Source organism: Adiantum capillus-veneris, chromosome 26 (genome assembly GCF_014529385.1).
Source record: "Adiantum capillus-veneris isolate H3 chromosome 26, ASM1452938v2, whole genome shotgun sequence".
Lineage (NCBI taxonomy): Eukaryota > Viridiplantae > Streptophyta > Polypodiopsida > Polypodiales > Pteridaceae > Adiantum > Adiantum capillus-veneris.
The window spans coordinates 21809502-21835415 of NC_140956.1; the positions used below are offsets into that span (position 1 = coordinate 21809502).

A 25914-nucleotide genomic window follows, 5' to 3' on the forward strand; every position below is an offset into this window, starting at 1 on the left:
TTTGAGAGTGTTTTCTCCCCGCAAAGAGATCCTTTCGTTCCAGGTTTGGTGCACTTCTCTTTGGCATTGGTCTATACAAATTGCCCTTGTACATATTGTAGAGCCATAGCTTCACTTATGGCAATCAATATGTGTAATAGTTCTGAATCCATGATGATAACTTATGTGAGATAGCGATCTTATTCATGTCAACACTTGAGATATTGGCATTGTGGTCAGACGAACACATTAGACGACGTTGCTTTAAAGGCATACTTAACAAATAGCTTGTACATGTTATCTATAGGTCATTAGAGCAATTTGCATGTGTTTGGACATGAAAGAAAATTTTACAAACCCACTTTCTAATATGAAAACTACACAATTATATTTATTGCTTGAAAATTGACCAAACTTATAACCAAATCCAAGTTTGAGGATGCGTTGCATTTGCAAAGTCTTAGGAAACCTTGGATACAAATCTTCACAAAAACGAACCAAAAAAGAGCATTTTTGTACGATCTTTGGCATATTGCGTTTGTGCATGCTATATAAGTGTGCTTGTCAATTTTCATCAAGATTAAATTGCAAAATCAAGTTTAAACTTCGTGGCACTTCAAAAGTGTTCCAAATTAAAACCAAGCTTACTAATGGGTATAACTTCACTAAGAACAAGTGTGTGTGGTTAGAACCTTTGTTGTAAGAAAAGTTAAGAAGTGCAAGTATTCACATTCCTTCACAATGGATACTTAAATTGAGTTTTTCAACCACAAATTAATGGCCATTCTAGGAATGTAATCAAGTACTGAAAATGTCTAGTGGCCTAGCTTGAGACACATGAAAATGGTACATTGGTTGCACAAAAACACCCACCCATCTTAAAGCTCAAGAAGGGCCCACTCCAACCAAGTTAAGCAACCACATTGATTGCACTACACCATATATTGATAACTCACTTCTATGTAAAGATTGAATCTCCCCACACATTCAAGGAGAAAGAGAGTACCTTTTGTGGTGACTTCAACAAAGTATGTTTCAAATTAGGAAACACTAGATGAGGTTCCCCAACATCATGGACAAAACTAAACAACTATTGGTGGACTAATAGAGAAGTTAGATTCCAACCATTCATCCTAACATTATTGCCAAGAGGCAGAGTGCAAAGCAAAGGGAGAAGGGAAAATTTAGTGTCATCACTGATTGGAAACATTGATGTATCAAGGATTTTATTTTCTTTAGATGCTTCTAGACATCCGAAACAAGAGGTAAATTGCAAAGCAAAGGTAAAAGGGAAAGTTTAGCTTCACAATCATTGATTGGACACATTGATGTATCAAGGATCTTATTTTCTTTAGATGCTTCTAGACATCCAAAAGAGCTAGTATTGCCATATATTTCCAAGACAATCATAGAGCACATTCTTTTCTTGAACAACTCTTTGCCTCAAGGTATCCAATATCAATGGGCCAAAGCCAATGTTTATTGAATTGAAGGGCCAACTATCCTCTACCTCCTGAGTCTTCCGAGACATTCTTTCATGGAGATCCTTTAAGAGGTCATCTACATCTTGCTATCCATAAGGTATACCTCCCCACTCTTTGACTACTATGTAAGTTAGTAGATGCTATGAATAATCAAAGAAAAACAACATGGCTATGCTTCAAGCTAGCAAACAGGAAGAGATTTAAAGGGCTTGTTAAATTCTTTTAGCAAACAAGATAAGGGATCAAAGCAAGAGTTGATTGAGCTAATGGGAGGCCATCTCTCTACCACAACTGACCCACTACCTCTCAATCCATGGAGCAAACTATAGAAAATCACCAACCTTGCATCCCATTACATAAGGCTAAAAAAAGGGCACCTCTACTAGTGGATTTATTGGCTTGACAACTCAAAGGTCACAACAATAAAGTCAAATAATGTAAGTAAGGATCCAAAGTATTATGAAAATCTTTCGAAGGAAGATTCAACACATAGTAAGTAAAATTTCATGAGGCCTTTGAAATTAACATGAGTGAAATGCACACTTTAATGCTCTAAGACCAAGTGAAATTTTGAGATTGGACACAAGAAAGTTGAAAGAAGACCCATAATCTATCGCTACGTTTAGTTGAAAACCAATATTTGTGTGATTACATATATTTGTGATCAATTTCAAGCCAACATGGCTTTTTTAAGGCCAACTTATAACATTTTAATAATAGAATCGCACTTTCTCAATTCCACTACCTTTATGTTCCCAATCAATCATGACAAATATCTTTGTCATTAGTGCTATGGAGCAACATTCCTCCTAAAAAATCATCAATGCTTCCTACACTTTTTATTAACAAGAGACCATTATCACATTCGACTATTTGTGACGTTTTGCTCAAGAAAATACTTTTAGCCACACCCAAACAAGGTAGCTAACACTATGGCAATGCCCTATTGGGCAATGGAAGCTTATGTGTAACATATTTAAGGTTTGATTACACAATCTATTCTAATTTGAGTCTGAAGAGTAGTTATACCACATTGTTTTAAATTTATTGATCACAATCAAGGCATTCTTCTTTTTCTTTGAAGTCTTGTTCCTATTTTATTTAAATCAATTTGATGGCATAAATGCAGAAACAGAACTAGAACTAAGAACAAAAAGCTATATGTTCAAACCTCGTTGGCCATAAAGACTCATGCGAGGGGTAGCCAAACCTCTAGGGTAAAAGTCATAAAAGTGACTACCCTTTAGGCAAACCTCACCTAGGTGGGGTTGTTACAGAAGTAAAAACTAGAACCCTCTACTACATTCTTCCTTATTTTTTCTCCAAGAGAAAACTGAAACAAAAACTGACCTATGAACCAATTTGTTGCCCACATATGATGATGAATCCCATCTATCAACACAAAGAAAATGCCAATTCTTTATTCTACTTGACTTGTAATGGCTGATTACCATGCATGTGAAAGCCCTCGCCACAACGAAGAGTTGGCATTCATAATGACTTGTTTAATCCATGATTACATGTTAGAGCACAACCTATACACAAGGTAATTCTCTTCAATGGCAATATTACCTCATGTGGCAGTGGATTAAGCTGGAGAATAAACTTTAATTTCTAAAATTACAAAATCCATGGACAAATATGTTACCATCGGACCTCTAGCTCTCCACAAAAGAAAAAACATAATTTGCAGAAAGCATACATTTTAGTCTTCCAGATTTAAGTTCAGACAACAAAACAAGACACCCTCCTTTGGAACGTCGGTTGGAGGCTTTGCCAAATCCATAGACTTCACCAAAAGGTGGCTCCCACTTCAAACAGCCTTCACCTTCATTATACCCTTCTTTTGGGACTTCACAGCTGCTTGATTCTTCATACCCAGGAAGAAAAGCAGAGCGCCGACAATAGAAAGATGCTGCACAAATCCTCTCTCTCTCTCTCTCTCTCTCTCTCTCTCTCTCTCTCTCTCTCATACACACACACACACACACATGAGCTCACATACTTCACAAGAAACATCGAAACCCGATGCTTCTGACATCATCATATACTACATACAAACTCTCTGCTCAACATCAAAGATGCAGCTATCCTCGGTTTCCACAACTCAAATAAGGTATGAAGGAACACTGTTCATTCTTAAAAATGGAATCAACGGGCTAGAGCAAAATGTAAATTCTATGAGCACACCAATTCCCCCATCCCATCATCATGACCAAGAGGGGTGCTTTAATGTCAGAGATCCCTTTGTGGGCTGAGGCAGTGGTCACGCAAAGCACAGTTATCAGTTACTTTTGTGAAAATTGTGCCTCATCCATCCTCGTTGATAATAAACACGGGGTCGCCTCGAGGGATCAACGGCACCAGTTGGATCCACCGTTGATCTCGACGAGCGTGACCTAAAAGATTTAGCTCGTTGCTCGAGCCCCGGACCTCACCCTCGAGGGATCAACAGTACTAGTTGGATCCACCGTTGATCTCGACGAGCCTGACCTAAAAGATTTAGTGCCCCTTCGCAACGCTCGCTGCTCGAGCCCCGGACCTCACCCTCAGACTCCCACGCTCTATCCAACTCACCTAACATGCATCCTTGCACATGTTGCGAGTCCGCGCGCGTACATAAAGCCTGCCCCCCCCCCCCCGCTGCGGATATTCGACGGTCTAAAATCCATGTGATGCCGATTGCGCGCCCCTGTCGTAGATCCCATGAGCGTGACCCCGTGTCACTTATAAACGAGGCTCATCCATGGTCATGCCAGCAATATGTAGAAGGCACACTAAAACTATGCAGCCCCTCTTTTAACTATGCCGATTTTGGCCTTGTTGCACTAGGTGGGGTTTGTAACAGATTTAATGCGAGCTCCTCTCAAAGAAAGAGCGTTCACTCTCCAATCTACCCATTAGCAAAGGTAATAATCCTCCATAAAACTATACACAAGAAGATTTGGAAATTTTCTCATGTAAGAAAACGGAGCCTTTTTCAGTGTTTTTTATACAATGCATAACATCATGAGCTTCTGCTCGAGAGGCACCGCATACCTAGCTAGGAACGATTGGGGGTAGGGAACTATGGCTTAGTTACCATCCTCCAATGTGATGATGTAACGGAATAGGCACCGCGTGTCAGCTGAAAAAACAAACATTTAGCACTTTCAACGAAAGAGAGAAAATCTTGACAAGACACGCAGTGGCAGAGTTCCGCTCCTAGTCTGCAATTGTAATGGCCCCAAACGATGGCCCCCCTTTGCGTATTTCTTTATATTGCTTTCACGAAGTACAAGCTCTGGGAACTCTACTTTGCTCCTCCACGCAGTAGAATGCCAGAGAGAAAACCCAGCCTACGTATTTTAACCTGGCCTCACCTCAAAACAGTACATGAAGAGCATCAAGTTCAAAAGGTCCAAAAGCTAGCGCCCAAAGGGTTGTCCGTACAGCCAGCCATGTCAACATGCAAATCCACAAAACGCGAAAAGTCGTGCAACATGCCACGTCATCAGCTCTTGCACAATTGTGGGTGTGTGTGTGAGTGTCTACTTTATTTAGGGTTTAAGCCCCTCAATCACTGCTCTATAAGTTGGTCGGGTTACGCTAACCCCTTCTTATCTTTAGACCACTCGGTAAGAATCTCTAAGTTGGTTGGGTTACGATTTTTAATCCTAACCCCTTTTTAACTTTAGGCCGCTCGGCAAGAATCTCTAAGTTGGTGAGGACTTCTTCTTCTGCTAGGATTTAAGCCCCTCGACCGAGATCTACACGTTTGCTAGGCCTCTTCATCGATGGTTGACACCTCAATAGCTTGTGACAAAGGATTAGGGGTTCTAATCCTAGATTAAGATAAAAACTTCATACTTGAGATTAAATTGAGACTCAAGAGATTGAGAGACTATTGAATTGATTGAGTTCAATACATAGCCTCCTTTATATAGGAGATGAAGACACATATCAAGACTCAAGAGGCATGTCTATTGACGTAGAGAAATTACTCTAGACCAAAAGTTACATCCTTTGACCAGTCGCTGTAGAGACATGACCATTTAGTGTAGGGTGCAACCATTCAATAAAGAGTTGTAGTCATTGGAGGTAGAGACGCAACCTTTTAAGAACAAGGATCTCCAATCCGGTCCATCCTCATATCTCCAACAGGATCAAGTGCAAGAAGGTAACACACGCATAAAGTACACATCACACAATTGTGAAATTCAATGTGCAAGAGGCTTAGTTGCCTCTTGCAACTAATTCAATGTCTAGTTCTCTATGATCTTCCAAGAAAAAGGCACTCTCTTTGATTTTCCTCTTAAAATACGTTCCATGATCAAGGTTGCTACTCTTAAGGAGTAGATGTCCAGTTTCTTGTAGAGGGCTTGGACTTGCAGCATGATGAAGTTGGCTGGTGCACTACCATCACCAGAGCATGAACAAGATGGCACCAAATTTGTTTCATTTTGGGGGCTTCCAAAATGTCATGAAAGGAGTGTCAAAGACTTGCTTCTATAGCGCTGCAATGGGGACGATTGCTCTCCTTCCACAAGATGTTCTCCTCCAACTCCCTCTTGAAAATACGCAACTCTCCTCCCACCTCCATTACATTACTACAGAAGAGAAATAAATTCTCCATGCTTGCAAGAGAGAGGTGCGAGTGTAGGTGTGCGAGCTGGAGGTGTGAGTGTAGGTGAGCTCGCACAGGTGTATGGAGAAGACGGTGGAGAGCAAAGTTTTTGTGGAAAATTAAAGTCTACGACCTGGTTGTGAGAATGGCAAAGCAAACTACTAGCACCATATATCCAAATCTAATGCCACAAGGCCTTCCTAATCTGGAAGACTCTGAAGGGTCACGGTGGTCATCTGTTATAACTTATCGCAAACACAAACCCAGGGCTTGCCAAAAACATTTGTTCTAACTAGAGATAAAAAGGGCACAACTTTCCCAGTTTTTAGGTTAAAAATTGAAGCATTTGCATTTATCTACACTAAAACTTTTCAATTTTTTCTGGTTTTCTTCAAGGTGAGCTCAAATCCAGCTGGGTACTCTCAATTTCTTGTGAATATTGCATAAACTGTACATCAGGGCTGCATTCAAATTATACATCTATCTGTAGAAAAGAAAAGATATATCTGTAGAAGACCGTCTATGAAGCCCTGAACCTCTAGATATCTCCATGAACATGGGCAAAAATGTAAAGAGACAACCACATGGACGAAGGAGGATGTGAAAAGGAACAAGTGCATTGAGGTTGAGGTACCCACTCCTATTTCGCTGAAGTACCACTTACAACCTCTGAAGCAGTCTTAGCTAAAGACTCCCTCCCCTTAAGAAGCATCCCAAACTGGCTATTGTATATCCGAGGCAGGAACCTCGTAAGACTCTACCCGAATCCCCCCATCAGGCGCCCTATCAAAAAAGGCTACTCTCCTCATCTATATATTACTGGTCTCTCTGTTCGATTGTATACCAGGAAACATTATGTGATTGTCACTTTCTATCTCTGCCTTTGTCTCTGCTTACCTATCTGCTGCATGGATCCACTTGTGGGATAGATAGTAAAGCTCAACGGACTATCGGCATACTAATTGGCTTCCAAATAAGGACTCCAATGATATATCTGCTTGGGCTCAATAAAGAGCAAGAACGGCTTGGAGATTCACATCAACTTTATTTTCTGAAGGCCATTCTCCTTTATGTTTTCTCCACCAAAAATCTCAATTACAAATCAATCAGTAGGTCTCTACTTTTGAAAAACAAAACATCTTTTCAAAACACTGTTTCTTGTATCCAAAGTCTAGCACCAACATGTGAGGAGAAAACATACGATTTCAAGGGAGATACCACTTCACCTCCCTCTCCATCACTAGGTCATGCGAAACTCAATAGCTCTCTCTTTAATGAACCACGAAGGACTCTATCCTATCCATCTGGTTAAGCTATATGCAAAAACCTTAGGCCCTCACTTTGCAGCCCTCTTGTTAAGCTATAGGAGCAGTGTGAGGCTTGATTTGCTAATTTATGGTATCTCCCTACCATCACCTACTAGCAAGAGTTCTAGTTTGTTTCCCAGGTTGCAACTATAGACTATTTAACACCACACACTCTTGAACACTTGACTACTTTAGAAATACACTCATATGCATACACAGACCAGCATCTACATGGGTATGTGTGTATTGAAGTACATGGTAAAGACAAAAGACGCATGATTAGGAGTTTGATTTTGCTTACCTTCAAAACTTGCATAAATTGTTTGGTGTAATCAAGGCTGGATGCGTCATGATTAGATAAGTCAAATAAGTCACATACTATCGCTGCAACCATAAGGATCAACTACAAAGAAACAACATTGAGAAAATCAGTGCAGGCTAAATCCTTGTCTCATGCAGCTATTTTGAGAAATGATATGTACCATCAGATAGGCTCCAAAACTGCTCCCAGCAAGAAATAAGCTGGCAGCTAGCCCTTGGACGACCATCGTTGCATCGAGTAGATGCTTGGACTGCACGTTCACACAAGGAGGAAAGTCTCTGGAATCTCACAAGCGTCAATGCACAAAACATATATGAAGGTCATGAACAAAGAGTAAAATCTAATCAAACAAGAAGCCTCATTGATCATCAGAGACAAAACACTAGCATAAAGAACACACATGAATTGAGTAAATGTTGGAGCCTACATAAAGCACCTTACCCATCACACACAGAATACCTGAAGCTCAGGTCCAAGAACTCCCATAGATGTCATGTAGCTCCTCAGGATAGCTATCACTGGCTCCAATTTTCGCAAATACATTTCCTCATCGACGAATCTGTTTCTCCAAGCTAGAAAAGATGAGTATTATCGAGTAGACATTTATAGGTGGTTTAAGAAACAAATAATCTTTAGACCGAAACTTGTGCTGTGAAAGAGATGTTAAGGCATGCTATGCTGTGTGCATCAGGATCCTGTACATCGTCCTATAATCTTGGTTTGCATTACTTGGCCTCTCTATTCAGCACGGTAATCGAGTTAAAAGGATTTATCATAGTATATTGATGCCTTGAAACTCAGGTCCTGCAGAATGGCTGGTCTTGTTCAGGGAGAAAATGCAATTGTGAAAAGGATGAGATCATCCATAGCACAAACTCCGTCGTGGAATACTAAGATGACTGCAGATGGCACATTGAAAGCTTTCAGGCTGACTGGCATGGACACATGTTCATATGGAATCCATATTGGTTAGCCTTGCTACACTGGGTACAAAAAGATCCGTTTGGTATTGCTGGGTAGTTGCGGGGTTTGCAGCAGCAACAGCGAAGACAACCCACATTGCAATGCTTATGCAAGGCAAACACATGAACAGAATAAATTACTTGAGCCACACCCCGGAGAAGAAAGCGGCAGCGAACAGGACGCGGCCGGCGAAGGTCACGAAGGCCATGAAGGCAGCAGAGAAAAAGGCTGCCCTTCTGGCTAAGGAAGCTCGTTTTCATATCAACAATGCTCCTGAGTCCTCTCGTTCCGTGCTGACTGCGTGTCGCTGCAGTTTTCGACAACAGCATTTATTAGTTTGCATTCAGAATATACATCCCCTGTGGGATATCAATGCCTAGTGTGACGTGGCACGCCCAAGGCCTTGGGGTCTTGCGCCGTTTGAGCCTGTTCACATGTGGGGCCAGCTGGTTGCGAACATGTTGGCAACCACTAACTAGTCTTGCTTGGTGGGCCTTGATATATAACAAATATAGAATATAACAAGACATATGCAAATTGACTTTTAGCAGCTAGCACTCAAGGGAATAAGAGCAAGACTAATTTGGCAAGGGCGGCACTTAGTGAAAGGGATATACATTTGAAAAATGCTATAATGTTTATGGGAGGAGAAAAACTTAAGTGCATCAATTATTCGAGATTATAGGGATGGTTATAGTTGAGATTATATCCAAGCGGGGTTGTCTACTGATGAATGTTTTTTCTAGTATACGTGCTACATGTAAATTCTTGCAAACGAAAAGTATTTTAAATTTCACTATTTTTCATCGAATGGTTGGTAGCGCAACACGTTGGCTCGCATTTTTGAAGGTGGTTTCAAGTGTGTTTTGCCTTTCTTCTTTTATAGTTGTTTGTGTTTTGCCTTTCTTCTTTTGTAGTTATTCCCAATACAATCAATGAGGACAATGATATATGTAAGTTCACCTTCTGTGTTCTATAAAATGGCATCGACAATGCATGCTCCAATCTTTATACAATGTAGTGATTTCAAACCATGACCTAGCATATGGACGGTAAGCTAGTATCGTATAAATTATTTAAAGCTAAAGTAAAGATGCACAAGGTGAATTCACTACTGTTATACACCACATGCATTCACTACTTGTATATTCACTATTGTAATACATCACATATATTTGGCAAACAACCGTATGCTAAAAGTTACATGTGTAACTCACGCAGATGTTGATCGACATTGAGTGTAAAACGAGATCCAAATAAACCAAAGCAAAGGAAGTAATGCAGAAAATTCTAAAACAAGTAAGTAGATAAAGCATGAATGAACTGCAAAAATGAGGTGATTTACTGACCTGCAATGGTGTACTCCTGCTTTTTGATTGTCCAATCTACAAGCCGATATGTGAGTCAAGCTACAAAAAAGCAATGTGAATAGTTAAACATATCGTCTTGCAATGAAATGACACACTAAAAGTGCAAATTATATTGTGCACATCATACAGAGGTGCCATACAAACGTCTGGTGGAGAGCTGGCACTGTGGTCTCTCCAAAAAATTATAAGAAACAGAAGCCGTGCCCTGCCTCGTAGCGTTTATGTGTTGCACCAAGCAAACGCATGCGCATGGAGAAGATAACGGAACTTGCAATGTTGTCGAGCTGGAATCGCGCTTGTGTAATTGGAACGTGCAGTGTTGTGAATATATGTCCTCCCTGCCATACACAAAACATGCAGATGTAACTTTATGCTCTATGTCCTATGATCAATATTACCTTCTCTCTCTCTCTCTCTCTCTCTCTCTCTCTCTCTCTCTCTCTCTCTCTCTCTCTCTCTCTCTCTCTCTCTCTCTCAGTTGTAAGCTGCTTCGGTCAGCAATTATGTCTTCTTGCCTCCTTGCTGACTAACTTGCATTATGTATATATGTATAGATGCCAAATTGATGTCTGCATTTGCAACCATCTGAACTTGATCCGATAGCTGCTGGGTACATGGACCTTTGCTCATAGAATCCGCCACCAGCATTCCGTGCTTCGTATGCATATGCTGAAGAGCAACACTGCAGTATACTATTGTTGCTAATCCCAACTGCGATCGCATTGGCTGCCACCTGCACGCGGTTTAGAAAGAGAATCTCTTTACAAGACACAATATTGGCCATATTGTCTATTAAATTTTTTGTTATCCCATTGAATGGCCAATAGTAGTTCACTGTTGGAGGAGCATTAGTTCATTGCTGGAGGCTAATATATGCTGACATATTGGTATGCCTGTCTCCAGAAATGCGCACTATTGCTCCGCATTCCTTGTTCTCCGGCTTCTGCAGCATCAAAGCTCTTTGTGTGGAGAAAAGAATTAGCTTCTGCTTTTGCTCTTTGACTATTCTTTTGATCTTGGCCGGCACCTACATATATGATTAACTACTTGACTTTTGCTGCAATGCTATTGCATCTCCTTGGAGCTACACATTAACCAACTCCCATGGACACCATATTCTTCGTTGAATTGGTCATGAGAGATGTTTCTGTTTGTTTGCAGATCGTTCTAAATTGCTTGCCTCATCAAATTTTCAAATAGGCTATCAATAGAGTTGGACGAGAAGTGCGACTGAAGTCAACAGCTCAGCAGACCATGACTTGCACTAGTGGCAATATTCCCCAATGCCTTCCCCTCGACATTGAGCTGTCTGCCACTAATCCCCTCACACTCTCTACTAAAAGCGGCACTCTTTGCTAAAAGCGCAAGCAGCTAGCAATGAGGCCGCTGGCTTAATTACTTGAAGATAACCATCATAAGCTTCGGTATGATCGATCCTGCTAAGCTTTTCTGCCCTCATGTCTAGTTCGATGTTTATTCTTTCCATTTCTTCTGCCTCTTCCGTCTGCATCACCAACACCCTGAACGGGCCTGCGAAGGCAATGAGTTTTGGTGGTTCGACCATCGATTGCAATCTGATTATCTTCTGTTTCAGTAGCATTGGAACAGACCTCTTCCATTGGTTGATAGCATGAAATATATGATCTTTGAGACTGCTCATCACTCCAGCTTGATGATCTACGAAATATAACCGGTCTCTGGTACTCCTTTCCGGTTCTACCCAGCTTACTGCTGCACAGGCAAACCGCGCGGAAAAGAAATGGTGTGAATCTTGAGAATTAAGCATTGGGATCTGCTGCATATCTCTCGCAAACTTGCTGCTTTTGGGGAACCTGTGAACTGCCTATGTGGAGAAGTTCGAAGTGCTTTTGAGCTCTATCTGTGAACTGCTGTACTCGTTTCATGGCGGCGTTTTTATTTTAATCGGTCATTATTAGCGGCGGTTTTGAGCTTTTTGCTCGCGTGGAAAACTGCCAGTGGGAATGTGCCACGTGGTGGCTTGTGCGATCGGAGAGGGGCAAAAGAGCCTTTGGCTCACCAAGTAAATAGTGTTGTGCAGTTACGCATTTAAATGCTGTTAAAAAAGACACGCTGGGCATGAAATTCAGAATGCCCACGAAAATTCAAACAACGTCAGTTTTGAGTGCCGGTGCAATCAAACGCCAAGAATCATGTTGCGAAAGTGAAGTTGCGCTTGCCTTTTCTTGTAGGTGTTGTGTTGCTCCTCCCTCGGTGCATGGAGCGGGCTCGCAACCAGTGCGTAGAAATTTTGTGAAAACTTGTGATGTGAACTTAAAGAATTTGCAACTAGTTGCGAACATGTTCGCAACTAGACGTCCATGTGAACTAGACCATAGAGCCAACTCACATGGCCTTTTGGGGCTATTTTGGTTCACGTGGAGCCCTACCTGTTTGCCAACTTTTTAACTCCCCCCAATCATAGGAGGATATTAGCAAAAGTATGCATTTTTTGTGGTGACCAACTAAAACAAACATCAATGCTCTTCACTTCTTCTGCTATCCATTCTCATGCAAGCGACAATTGCTATAGATTTTTGCCTGGATAACTCATGCTGCCATCTTGCAAGCACCACATCTCCTTCCTTCATTGTTGATTGAATTGTTGCCATGTCCTCCTTCCAAATATGGATCCCCTCTTCCACTGTACCTACCGACCTTGATTTGCTGATTTGCTAAACAGTTGTGTGATGCTCACCTAAAGCTTCTCTCCTACATTTAATAGATTGTGTATAAGCCCCTGAATACTACATTCTAGTACAAGCCCCCAAATATTGCATTCGATTCCACACTCCCTTCCCCATTTCATTATAAGTCAATAAGCATGGTCTTGCCTAATGGTGTGAGGGAGGCTATATACTAATTGATGGGTCTCTTGGTTGTGCTAGCCAGTGTGCATGTGTAGCAAAAGCATGTCGTTGATACCAACAAGATGGAAGCAAAGTGGGAAGCGGGAGAGCCAATTATGACCCTACATGGTGATAGGCAGTCTCACGAGTGTTAGGTAAATGCAATGTGCCTCACTGTGCTTTTCCCGTGTCCTTCGGCCAGTGTCCGACCACCCACATTTATCTCCTTATTCTTTATACATACAAAGAATAAGGAGCTCTCACTCATTCTCACATTGTGCTCATATAGTGAGATTTGGGAGGTCCACCCATATCCTGTGTACTCTCTCTCTCTCTCTCCCCTTCTCACTCTCCACACACGCACCACATTCGTGTACTCACAATTGGTATCAGATCTTTGGTGACGCGTGCGATGGCTTCTCGACGAGATTGAAGCGATGGAGCTCGGCTATGGCGGCTTGAGCTCAGGGGTGGTGGATACGGCTCGACGGTGTCAGATCTCAGCTTAAGCATGTATATTCAGCTTGTGTAGAGCTTGTGTAGCAAGCCATTGCTGAATTTTGCAGTAAAAGAGCAAGAACAACAAGTGTTGCAGCTCGTTTTTGTTGTTTTTGCTTCCGAAATAGTGTTTTTTGCATATCTCCGTCACAGGGAGTCGGATGGATATGATCCAGGAGTCTAGGTTGAGATTTTGGCACATTTTGGACGCGATGGTGATATCCATTTTTGAAATTATACTCTAAATTACAGCAGGTGTAACAGCATTGACCGAAAATGGAGGTTTTTGGCATATGTCTCACACCCCGACTCAGATACATGTGATCCAGGAGTCTACCCCGAGGTTTTGCCACGTTCCAGATGCGTTGGTCATATCAAAATTTTACAATTCTGAGCGCTGAATTTTATGCAGTAGCCTGTCAACAATCTCGACATATCGAGGTTTTGCAATTTGATTCCTACAGTGTAGAGAGTGATGCAGACTGCAGTTTTTGCATGTGTTGATACAGTTTGAGCTAGCCATAGCTTCCAGGTAGTAGGCTTACAGGTTTGCAGTGTTTTTGGACAGGTACACGTCCATAGAGCTACTCAGTCATGAGTGAGTCAGTTTGCCAGGCTTTTGGCATTGCATGTAGACCATTTGTGGATTTTGCTACTGAGACAATGTTTATTGTCATGCGTATTTGGTGAGATTTTTTTGAGTTTTTGCTTAGTTTCCAGGGGAAACTCTATCGCATTTTTCCCATATTCTCGCCATGGTTATGCGTATTCGCAGTTTACTCTCTGATGGTATAGTGGTCGATATATTCCCACTTTATACATTTTGTCAGTTTGGACACAGTTTGGTGTTCTTATACCCACTCTCGCAGGAGTGAGAAGTTGTGTATGCTACGGTTTTTTGGCACATTGTTCATTCATTGACACATTTTAAAAGTAGTTTTCACTCATATATGTATGTCGTTTGTGGCGTCGTTGAGAGATACTCCGGCTAGAGTGGTTTGGCTCTATGTATGACTTTGTGAGGTGATTCCAGACGAGTACATTCCCGGATTGGAAATTTGGACATTTGTTGTTGTCTCCGTTGCGATTTACTGCTGAGTTTTTTGCTCCAGTTACAAAGAAGACTCTGGAAAAATTTTACCAGATATGTATGCCTATTGCAGAGGCTAGTGAGCTTGACTATTTGCTCACCTTCTTTGCTTATTGGTTTGCTCTAGTGGGAGAGTCTTGTGATCTCTAGCATTGTTTGCCCTAGTTTTGGCATGGATATGGAGACGCTTTAGGTTAGAGGCGGTTCTCGCTCACGATTGCGAACTGACATGTTGGCACTATGGCCACGATGGGGATATTAGGTGTTGTTGCTTCAGGCGTATGAGGCAGATGCATGGTGCTACTGTGAGGACATATTCTAGAGAGTATGCATGTGACGGGCATGTCACTTTTGAGTCTAGCTTACCTTCAGACTACTTTGTGTCTTGGGATAGCACATTGTCTACGCGTTTTCTACTAAACGAGCATGTAGTTTTTCACATGATTCCACGTCGTGATTTGTTTTTCTATTTCTCTAGTGGGAGACTTCGTTGTGTGCAGTTTGTTGATGGTTCAGCATACAACATAGAGGGTGCTGGAGATGTATGCATGTCTTTACCTAGTAGTGCATTGCTTATGCTACGAGATGTACGTTATGGTCCAGGACTCACCCAAAGTCTCATTTCAGTGCGTCAATTGCAGAGTAGTGGACATTGTGTACTGCTTGGAGAGCGGTCATTTCATATGCATAGGGGATCATTGGTGATAGCCAATGGTGCTAGGAGTGGTCTGGTATACCCTTTGCATATTTCTAACGCACGAGGCGGTGTAGTCTCTGTGTATTTGCAGCCATGTTTGGAGTGAGAGACGAGGCGTGTCTCTTTTGCGGATGTGCAACATGGAGAGCAGGTTGTGTATTTGTCTTGTGGTGACATTCACGTAGACAGTGGTATCTTTGGGGATGCACAGCTTGGTCAGTCATCAGTTGAGGTGACATCAGTTGAGCCAGAGACCGATGCATTGTTCTATGATGCGTCTGATACGTTTGAGGGTGATAGTGTCCTTTAGACAACTGTATGTGATTACAATGGTGCTAATTTTTTGGTTTTGCAGTCATTCTCAGCAGATATGCCTTTGCCAGACGATGTTGACATGGTGATGCATAGTCATGTGGTTCTTGATGAGTATGCATATGACATTGAGGTTGCTGTGTGACAGGGATAGGTTGGCCCACAAAGTGCATGTTTCGTCGAATTTCGGGTCTCTCATGTCTAACCTTTTGGTCTTGAGACCTGATCTTGCTTATGTGGTTGGTGCATTTGTAGTGGGAGTTGTCAGTCATGCGATGGCTGACACTAGCATTGTGCATTGTGGAGACATGCAGGTCGTCACTCGATACTTGCATCAGGAGTGTCATCATAGCTCTAGCCCTAGTGGTATGCATGTTGCATCTACACTAGAGCGGTTACAGAGTGAGCCAGTGGGCATAGGTTGAGAGCCGTCTTCTCTCACCTCTTGTATATACTAGTTGTAGGCTAGTCTTCTCGCCACTTATTAGCACACAGCCTTTAGTGGGAGAATGTTAGGTAAAGGTGGTGTGTCTCACCGTGCTTTGCTCGTGACTGTCAGCCAGTGTTCGACCGCCCACATTTATCTCCTTATTCTTTATACATTCAAAGAATAAGGAGCTCTCACTCATTCTCGCATTGTGCTCATACGGTGAGATTTGGGAGCTCCACCCACATCATGTGTACTCTCTCTCTCTCTCTCTCTCTCTCTCTCTCTCTCTCTCTCTCTCTCTCTCTCTCTCTCTCTCTCTCTCTCTCTCTCTCTCTCTCTCTCTCTCTCTCTCTCTCTCTCTCTCTCTCTCTCTCACACGCACCGCATTTGCGCTAGATGAAGGCAGTGTGCCTCACCTTGCTTTGCCCGTGTCCATTGGCCAATGTCTGACCGCCCACATTTATCTCCTTATTCTTTATACATACAAAGAGTAAGGAGCTCTCAATCATTCTCACACTGTGCTCATACAGTGAGATGTGGGAGCTCCACCCACATCCTGTGTACTCTCTCTCTCTCTCTCTCTCTCTCTCTCTCTCTCTCTCTCTCTCTCTCTCTCTCTCTCTCTCTCTCTCTCTCTCTCTCCCCTTCTCACTCTCCGCACACGCACCGCATTTGCGCACTCACAACGAGAAGCATTTTTTCATGGCTGCCGCAATCTACTACTCCTTCGCATGATCAATGAAAGGCTTCACGGAGTTGCACAAAGGGTCGTCGAATTGTGTTCTGTTGGTTGATTGATACACTTCTATGTTAAGCCTCAAGCAATCGATTCGTGGAACTTTTATGTCATGGCTACAAGAGGTGATGACCAACGGTTCAAGTTGTCGGTTCCACTTCTTCAGCAGGTTAGCTTGTTCCTCTATGAGCACCTTCATCAACGTGATATCACGGACGCATTGAGGGCAATTAGTGGCAGCGGTGATTTCTCTCTCCCCTTCTCACTCTCCGCACATGCACCGCATTTCCACACTCACAACGAGAAGCATTTGCTCATGGATGCCACAATCTACTACTCCTCCGCATGATCCATGAAAGGCTTCACGGAGTTGCACAAAGGGTCATGGAACAGTGTTCATTTGATTGATTGATACACTTCTATGTTAAGCCTCGAGAAATCGATTGGTGGAACTTCTATGTCATGGCTACAAGAGGTGATGACCAACGGTTCAAAGAGGTATTTCGTTGCCAGTTTCACTTCTTCAAAAGGTTAGTTTGTTCCTCTATGAGCACCTTCATCAACGTGATATCACGGAGGCATTGAGGGCAATTAGTGGCAGGGTGATTTCAGTGGAGAGGATGGTCATGATTGCCATATTGCACTTAGCAAGTGGAGCTAGGTTGATTTAGATAGGTGAGCACTTGGGCGTTGGTAAGTCAATTGTCTCCAAGATTGTTTATAAGGTTTGTTGATGGTTTGTTGTAATATAAGAACCACTTTATTCATTGGTCACCAGATGCTATTGAGATGGTCCATGTGAAGGAGGGATTCAAAACACAAAGAGGCTTGCCAAGGAGCAGTAGATGTGACACATGTCAACATGGACATACCGATTGAGGGGGATGCAAATGACTAGTTTGATTGGAACAAGAATTACTCCATGTGTGTTCAGTGCAAGCGACATGGACCTACACTTTCTAGATGTTTTTGCAGGATGGCCTAGATCAACCAACTACAAGTGAGTGTTGAGAATATTTTCGTTCTATGGCCGTGTGATAGGTGGAAGATATCTAGTAGGCCCATAGTTTGTGAACATGACTACACCTTTCACAAGTACATTGTTGGGGATGGAGGATATTAGCTTTTTTATCGGTGCATGGTGTTGTACCCTAATCCATACAATACTTGCAAAAAAATACTTCAACTTCAAATTTTCCTCCACTCAAATAGTGGTGGAGCATGCTTTTGGATGCTTCAAGCAATGTTAGTGATACTTAAGTGGAAAAATTTTCCACCCCAAACCGAAATATGTGGCTAAGTGAAAGGTTGCATAGGTAGCTTGCCATCGCTTGCAAACTCTCTCCCTCTCTCTCTCTCTCTCTCTCTCTCTCTCTCTCTCTCTCTCTCTCTCTCTCTCTCTCTCTCACACACACACACACACACACACACACACACAATTGAGGTTCTTGACACACGCAACACATGTGATCAAGTTGTGGCCAAGTCTTGAGGACATCAGTGTTGCAAGTAATCATGTCAACCCATGGCATTTTTGCTTCACGTAGATGAGAAGAGGCTTTGGTGATCAATTAGTATGTGAGTGTGTTTGTTGTGTGTAAATCAAACTGAGATTTGTTGTGTGTAAACAAATCATAGAGAGAGTAAGAGAGAGAAAGAGAGAATATGAAGAGGTGAGAGTCAAGTTACAAGCTTTAATTTGTCAAAGTATACTCTCTTGCAGATGGAAGTGTGATCACCACGGTCACAACTACATCGTCAAGAGCCAAGAGGGGACGTTTGTAGTTAGAGTGGGCTTTCCATGTAGTATGAGAGGAGGCAAATTCCAAGACCATCAAGGTTGCACGGCTTGCAGAGGTCATGTAGATGCAAACAACACATCCTATCTCACTCCAATTACAGTGCCAAGGTTGATGTGTTTGGCCGATCTTTTTGGGTGCAGTTCATGGCTTAAACTCCATGCTAGGTTAGGTGTTGATGACTCCTCCCTTATACAAACGCTTTTGCAACTCTGATGTATATTGAAATTGTGTAAAAGTGAAAGTTGTACAATTCTCACATAGACCCCTAGGAGGGGTATCTCTCACCTGGTATCAAAGACTAAGTTTATGGGGATAGCCTAAAGCTCAATACTATTCGGGCTAGGCATGCATTTATGTACGTTGTTTGGAAAAGAATATTATATCTATGAGCACTACAAGTAGCATTGATTGGTGATACCTGCTTAAACTATCTTCTTATGTGGATTTGTGTGGTAGTGGACTACAAAGAATTTATTGAAGTATCAAAAAATTATATTAAGTATTTTTGTATGCTTGTTTTGTAGCTAGAAATGGCTCCTAAGATGATGTTTGAATGTTTTAGCAAAGGAAACAAAGTTTTGGCCATAGTGTCAACAATATGGCGACAGATTACCAAGAGATGCAAGAGGACTCTTCTACCTTGAGATAAAAAACAAAGTCTTTTGAATATCGAGGGCTAGGACTTGTTGGAAAGGCATTGATCGTAGTTACCTTACTCGTAATCAAAAACCTTTTAATCAATTCGTTATCTATATTGATGATAATTGAGGGATTGGTTTGCTAACGTAAGGCTACTGCAACTTAGGATGTGCATACACAAATGCATAGGATGGTTGAAGTTGTCAAAAAAATTGAGGTACTTGCCACCATCAAAGGCAAGGAAAAATTAGAAGACAATTATAGACCGAAGTGTTGTATGAGAAGTCTTAGAGAATTTCCAGTAATGAGAGTAAAGGAAATATTTAAAGATAGCTGCTTGGCATGCGTAGTATTACAAGCACCTATAAAAATCAAATTTTGATGCATAGACTCAAATTTGGTATCCATGTGTACTACGTCTCTTCTCTCTTTTCTTGTTTTAGATGGATCTCCTTAATCTTTTAGATGAACTTTCAAGTGACTTTGCAAGGAATACTTTTTTCAACTATGTTGTCGCGTTCAATGTTGTGGTTAGAGTGTTGAAGTGGTTTGAACTTCAAAAGAGACTAGATATTATCTTGTTCTAAACTCCTACATAGCATGGAAATTATATGTTGATGCCCAACTCGAACACTGAATGCAAGTACCTATTAAATACATGGCCGATCCTCAGCTTTGGGTTAAAGAAATTCTTCAAGAAGGTGATATTCAGGTGCAAAGATATGTTCTATATGTTAACCTATACTCACCTTTGGAAGTATCTAGTCGAAAAATAATTTTTGCTTAGAAAGCTCTCATGATCAACCAAAGATATGGCTATTGCGAGAAGGTTATATTCTGAGTCTGGAAGAAGTCAACCAGTAGAAAACAATTCTACTATGTATCTTAGGACTAGTTTAGCAAAGTCTATGGCCCTATCATTAGATATAATCCTCATTATGTCATTATCAATTTGATGAGTACGAGTAGATGTATTTGGGATTTTGTTCAAGCACATCCTATAGTGATGAACACAAGTAATTACTATAGAGAAGATATAAATGAGCGTCATGCTCATGTAAATTCCATCCTTGTATTACCACTGATGTGGATACTTCTCATGGAGAATAATGGTATAAAGAAGAGGATATAAACCTAAGTACCCATTAGAATTTTTTATTTTTGAAACCAAATTTTGAGCAGATACAAGGGCAAAATCTCGATCATAGGATCCAAGAATTGGTTTATTGGACCTTTACGCATTTATGTGCCTTTTCCAAATGAGTGTATAATGTTTTACCATTTATAATTGACTTTTGACTTGATTTTGAGTTTTTTTTTTAAAGTCGTAACTTTTGAGTTATAACTTAATTTTTGGCATTTTTTGTCTAACTTGTTTGATAGGGTGTGTGTATAGATGACTGACATCTTACCTCATGGGATATGTGTGAACATACTTTCATGATTGATAGTTGGAGAGAGTCTTCAGATGGGAGTCAAGGTGCAATTTCAACTTATGACCAAATGAAAGAGGATAATATTCACAGAGACTGTGGAATCCCAATACTTCCAGGGCGTGGTACCACTATGCTGCAATGAACCTCAAGTTCAGACTGCCAAAACACAGAGCTACACTTGTTGGGAGTATCAAGTGGGTGCAATCAAAAATGAAAAAAGAGATCAAAGTCATTAATTGGATATTATACATTGACGCCTACGAACTTCTCCTAAGACAGACAAAGGAAACCTGGTTGGCAAGAATTATTCTTAATTTAGGGATAGTGACGAGATGTTTTGATATTGTCATGTTTAATGCATGGGGCCAAAAATGTATTAATAATGTTACACATTCCTGTAGTCCATTACCCGAGTCCTACACAATGGGGAGTGAATATAATAATCGAGCAACTTCTTCCCAAACATTGAACCATGGGATCTCAAATGTATAGTTATTTCATGTAGGGTCTTTATATGAGATTCGTCCTTACTCTTCATGGGATATTGTGCATTGATTTTGATGGGATATAACTCATGTAACAAGTGTTGAAAAAAACTAGGTTTAGGGAAATCCCACCTACAAAATTTGAGATTTACCTCTAAGTTTTAAATTTGAAGGTGAGAAAACCTACATAATTTTTAAAAATTTTGTGTAAAAATCTTCAAATAAAGCAAATTTTCCTCATTTGTTGGTTTTCCAAGTTTTGGGGTTTTTTTTTTTTGGTCAAGCACTGCATGTAAGTGTGTATTGGGCTCCAACCTCGACAAGCCTCAAGCAATACCCATCCAATCGAGCCTAAGATCAATGCCACCTCATCAATCCACTAGACGTCAACAAGCTTGCTACAACAATCTGTCCTCTTAGCCTCTAAATATTGCAGCAACATGAATTGTAGCACCCACGCCTTTTTAGTGGGCAGAGGATCAAGATTGCCTAACTCTTGAGAATAGAACACAAGTTGCGAGTCCACGTGGCATTAATAAAATCCCCCCCCCCCCCCCCCCCCCCAACTATCGCCTTAACTTGGGCTTGGATTCTCACGGGCCTGAGGGGAGGTTTCCATTTGTACCAGGTCTATCACAACAAAATTGGTGCTAGAGCTTTGTCTAGAGCTCTAACTCTCGAGTTATGAAGGCCATGTAGCCTTAGTAGCTTGTTATTTATCCATAATATTGCAAATGGATTATCAAGGAAATATTCATCTTGGAGAGCCAAAGGTGGAGTTTCTTTTATAGGGCGGGTTGCATCATGCATGAAACTTTCACATGTTCCTGGAGGAGGCAGAGGCAAGAGTCTCTATAATTTCTAGGAGGTTTACGATATCAAGCTCGTTCGCATCGATTTTGACTAGTCCAAATCATAATCAGAATCGCATGGGTCTACACTTTTGGACCTTTGAATGGTTGTAGTCTATGTGGTTATTGTAGATCGACCTTGCAATGGGGCTAACAACGAATCATTGAATCAAACAAAAGCTGCTTATAATGGGCTGATCTGCACATGCTAATGCTGCAACTTTTGAACATGCATTGAAGCATTTTCAAAGCATGGATTTCAAACCCATTGACACACTTGATCTTTGGGGGGGGGGGGGGGGGAGAGAGAGAGAGAGAGAGAGAGAGAGAGAGAGAGAGAGGACAAAGATTCAAACTTTCAATAGCTATAGCCATCCGTGTCGACGCAGATGGCTACATGCCCTTCAAGGAGACATTGAAATAGTGGAGGTTTATACCTTTCAACACACTTGGAAAACCTTCGTGAGGATTTGTTATATTTAGAATAACCTCTCTCAAGCACTACACATCAACACTAGTTAGAAAACCTTCATGAGGGATTTGTTATATTTAGGCTAGCCTCTCTTAGGCACTCTGCATTGACGTTGAGTACTAGAGAGAAAGAGAGAATGTTGTACTCTTACTAATCAAGCATCAAGCCACAACTCTATTAATATAGGTATAGTTGTGGACTCACGCCACTACTTTGGAGAAGGAAAGTCGAGTCATCGATTCATGTGGAAATGCCACTATCGTTAACTTGTTGTTTGGAATCAAGAAAGCTAACCTCTTTTTGGCACTCTGCATTGGTGTGTAGTGCTAGAGGAGAGTAACTTGAGAGAGAGAGAGAGAGAGAGAGAGAGAGAGAGAGAGAGAGAGAGAGAGAGATGTATGTACAAACTATTGCAGAGGGGGTGCTAATGGTAGTGCTCCTAGTGATTTTTATGAAATTGTTCACACGATTGCGATGTCTTCTTAGTCGATGATGATCATTGTATAAAAGTTACTCTCCAAAACCACACCATGTTGGATTGCAACTTCAATCAATTATACAGACTTGTCAAATATCAAAGATGCATAGTAGACTACATCCACGTCTACAAGTGTTGGCAATTTTATTGCAAGTGTAAATACTATCAATATGTTGATGTGTCTCTTGTAGTCATGAAGGTGCGCAATGTCTATTGTAGAGCTCCCTATCATATGTGAAAAATACATGGTGAGAATAATATATTTTATGTTTTTAGGTCAGCATAGAGAGAGAGAGAGAGAGAGAGAGAGAGAGAGAGAGAGAGAGAGAGAGGGAGGGGGGGGGGGGGGGGGGGGGGGGGGGGGGGGGGGGGGGGGGGGGGGACATAAAGGAAAATTTAACAATCTTGTTGGCTCCTTATGATACAATCATGGTGGCATTGTTGGTTGTGGATGATATTGTGGCTCTGTTGAGGGCAGACCCCAAAGTGGCATGCGTTGAGCCTTTTGTAACTCCACATGTAGGAATCCTAACAAGTTCCATTTTCTTTTGTGGCTTTTACAAGCATCTTTGACCTAAAAATTGGGATAGTGTTAAGAGTGTTCTTGGCCTTTGAGTGACACCACTCAATTCATTGTTGTGAAAATGTAGTTAAGTTACCCTAGATAGTGTTAAAAATTGGGATAGTGTTAAGAGTTTCCTTGGGCTTCAAGTGGCACCTCTCAAATCATTGTTGTGAAAATGTAGTTAAGTCACCCTAGATAGTGTTGTTTATCCATGTTTGGCAATTGATATTTGGAGGGAGAGAGAGAGAGAGAGAGAGAGAGAGAGAGAGAGAGAGAGAGAGAGAGAGAGAGAGAGAGAATATTTTAACATCATGGGAGCGTTTTATATTAGCCTCAAAGATTTTCAGGACGAGTTTGGAGGTGCCATTAGAAGTGGATAAACATGTAACTGCACCCCCTCCTTATATGAAAACAAAAGAATCTATCAAGGTTGCCTGTTGCATGTTAAATATTTAACAACTGTGAGACCTTAGGAGTGGCATAATTAGCAAGGACATTGGTGATCAATGGGAAGGAGGCAGTACTAGCATAGGTATCCATTGGAATCTTGGTGCCATTTTAACTACAATGATTGATAGGGATGTCATGATATCCTTGCTCATCAAGGCAAGAGGTGAGGATGTTGTCACAAGCTCTACAATTTTCACTCAAAGTGGAATTTTCTATTTTATTTGTTATAACTTTTTATCAAGCCCATGACCAAGGGGTAGAGAAAGGTCCATGTACAACTTGTGTGAGTGTGCACTCATAGTGGTTCTAGCTATCTTGTATGTATGGGCTCTCAACAAAGTTTCTGGTTATTTGGAATAAGCTCTCAATAAAGTCCTTGTCAATGAGAAGGGAGAAATTTTTCAGGGACCTTTTGTTTGAATCTAACAACCATATGGTGAGATAGGACCATATGATGCTTAATGGAAACCACATGGCTTATTGCACGGACATTATAAAGGAAAAATTAGATTTCTCCTGGATATAGAAAGTTTTGAAGCAATCTTTATCCTATTAAATTTTCCTTGTGGATGCCATTCAATAGACAAAGGCATAAATCCTAGAAAAGCTAGGATATATAATTTGATGATGCTATTTTAATAAAATGCAAAGATACTATAATATCTTGATTTGTTTGGGTTTTTTATTATATACCTTGCCTTGCTTTGCTCGATCTAGGGATCACTCAAAAACTTCACTCAGGGTTTGAGATTCCCCCATTACCTTGGGATTTATTCTTTGAACATTTTGGGAGAGCCACTATCCACAACTCACATAACGTGAAGATTTTATTTAATGATTATAGTTGACACCAATGCATGGCTGACTTTCCAAGCATACATCGCACAGACAAATAGTCAACACCAAATCAATTTCCTAAGAATTTTTCTTAATTTGTTGATTATTTCAACTTTTGAAATGCTATTGTTCAAAGTAACATGCATATGTACATAGGAGTGGTATGACTCGCATGCAAAGGAGTACATGTTTGCAACTACAATTCCAAAGGATGGATGGGAAACAATAGAGGACATACTTGAGGAATGGGACAACTTCGACCCAGTGGCTAAAGGGTATCACAATGGCTATTATCAAGTACACTAAGTTAGAGCTATTAATGAGTATTGATGGCCTTGTAAGGCAATGTAATAAAGGGCTTTTTTGAACACTAAAATTTTTTGTGATGTAGAAATTGATTTAATTTATTCACTATTATGATTCTCTTTTTTGTCGAACAATTTTTTCAAGGAACGAGTAGAATGTTTGAAGATAAGAATGATCTTACTTTACTATGGTGCAATAATTAAATATGTTTCCTAAAGGAAATGGAGTGGTTGCAAATGCCAATGTTCCAAATGTATCTCTATTACAACGATCATTGATTGTGACATCAATGCTACGCTTCACAAGTCTCAACCTGGGAACTCCAACGGAGAAGGCAAAGATGTAGGCAAGGTTCTTGAGGATTGGATTGGACATATGGACAATTACTTTAATTTATCCCATTTATCTACCAAAAACAAGGCCATTATTGCCAAGTTCAAATCGAAAAAAATTGGCCAAGCGTTGATGCAAAGACCACTGTGATGAGAATAATGTCAACCACAACACAACGACTTGGGATTATCTTAAAGCACAGTTAAAGAAGAATTGTAAGAACAAAGTATATCACTCCAGCTGGATGAATGGAATTCTTAATTGTACTTAAGTGACCAAAGACTTAAGAGTTATACTATCAACATTTCTTGACCCTTGTCAAGTGTGCTCCAGCTAGGATGACTCAAGAAGTCAAAGTGGCATGATTCATGTCAGGTTTACATAACCTTATGAAGACTAGACTTTAGAGTCTTTGACTTATAAATTTTTCAGATGTTGTTGATGCAGGTAGACCCATTGAATTTGAGGTAGCTACTAGTCTAAAACAAAAACCAGAGTTTGCTCCTATTCATTAGATCAAAAGACCTTGTCCTCTTGGAGTGGAACCAAGATTTGAAAATTCATAGCAAAAAAGGGAGAGCTTATTGCGTATGAAGTCT

At 41.0% G+C, this 25914-nt stretch overlaps 1 protein-coding gene across 3 annotated transcripts; it reads right to left on the reverse strand.

Annotated features, from left to right (window-relative positions):
* Positions 1-2920: 2920 nt before the first annotated feature.
* Positions 2921-8995, reverse strand: LOC147423113 (uncharacterized). Of its 3 annotated transcripts, none has more exons than XR_015186627.1 (5): positions 8802-8995; positions 8158-8257; positions 7859-7976; positions 7678-7779; positions 2921-3378 (listed from the first exon to the last, which is right to left on the reverse strand). XR_015186627.1 is itself a non-coding variant. In XM_086501814.1 (5 exons), exons 1-5 carry the CDS (start codon positions 8867-8869, stop codon positions 3277-3279), a joined length of 462 nt encoding a protein of 153 aa, XP_086357940.1. In that variant the 5' UTR covers positions 8870-8990; the 3' UTR covers positions 2921-3276. The 3 variants fall into 3 exon arrangements, 2 of the variants coding, with proteins under 2 accessions (XP_086357940.1, XP_086357941.1); XM_086501814.1 differs by having other exon boundaries at positions 7859-7948; positions 8802-8990; XM_086501815.1 differs by having other exon boundaries at positions 7859-7948; positions 8813-8959.
* Between the last annotated feature and the right edge of the window lie 16919 nt (positions 8996-25914).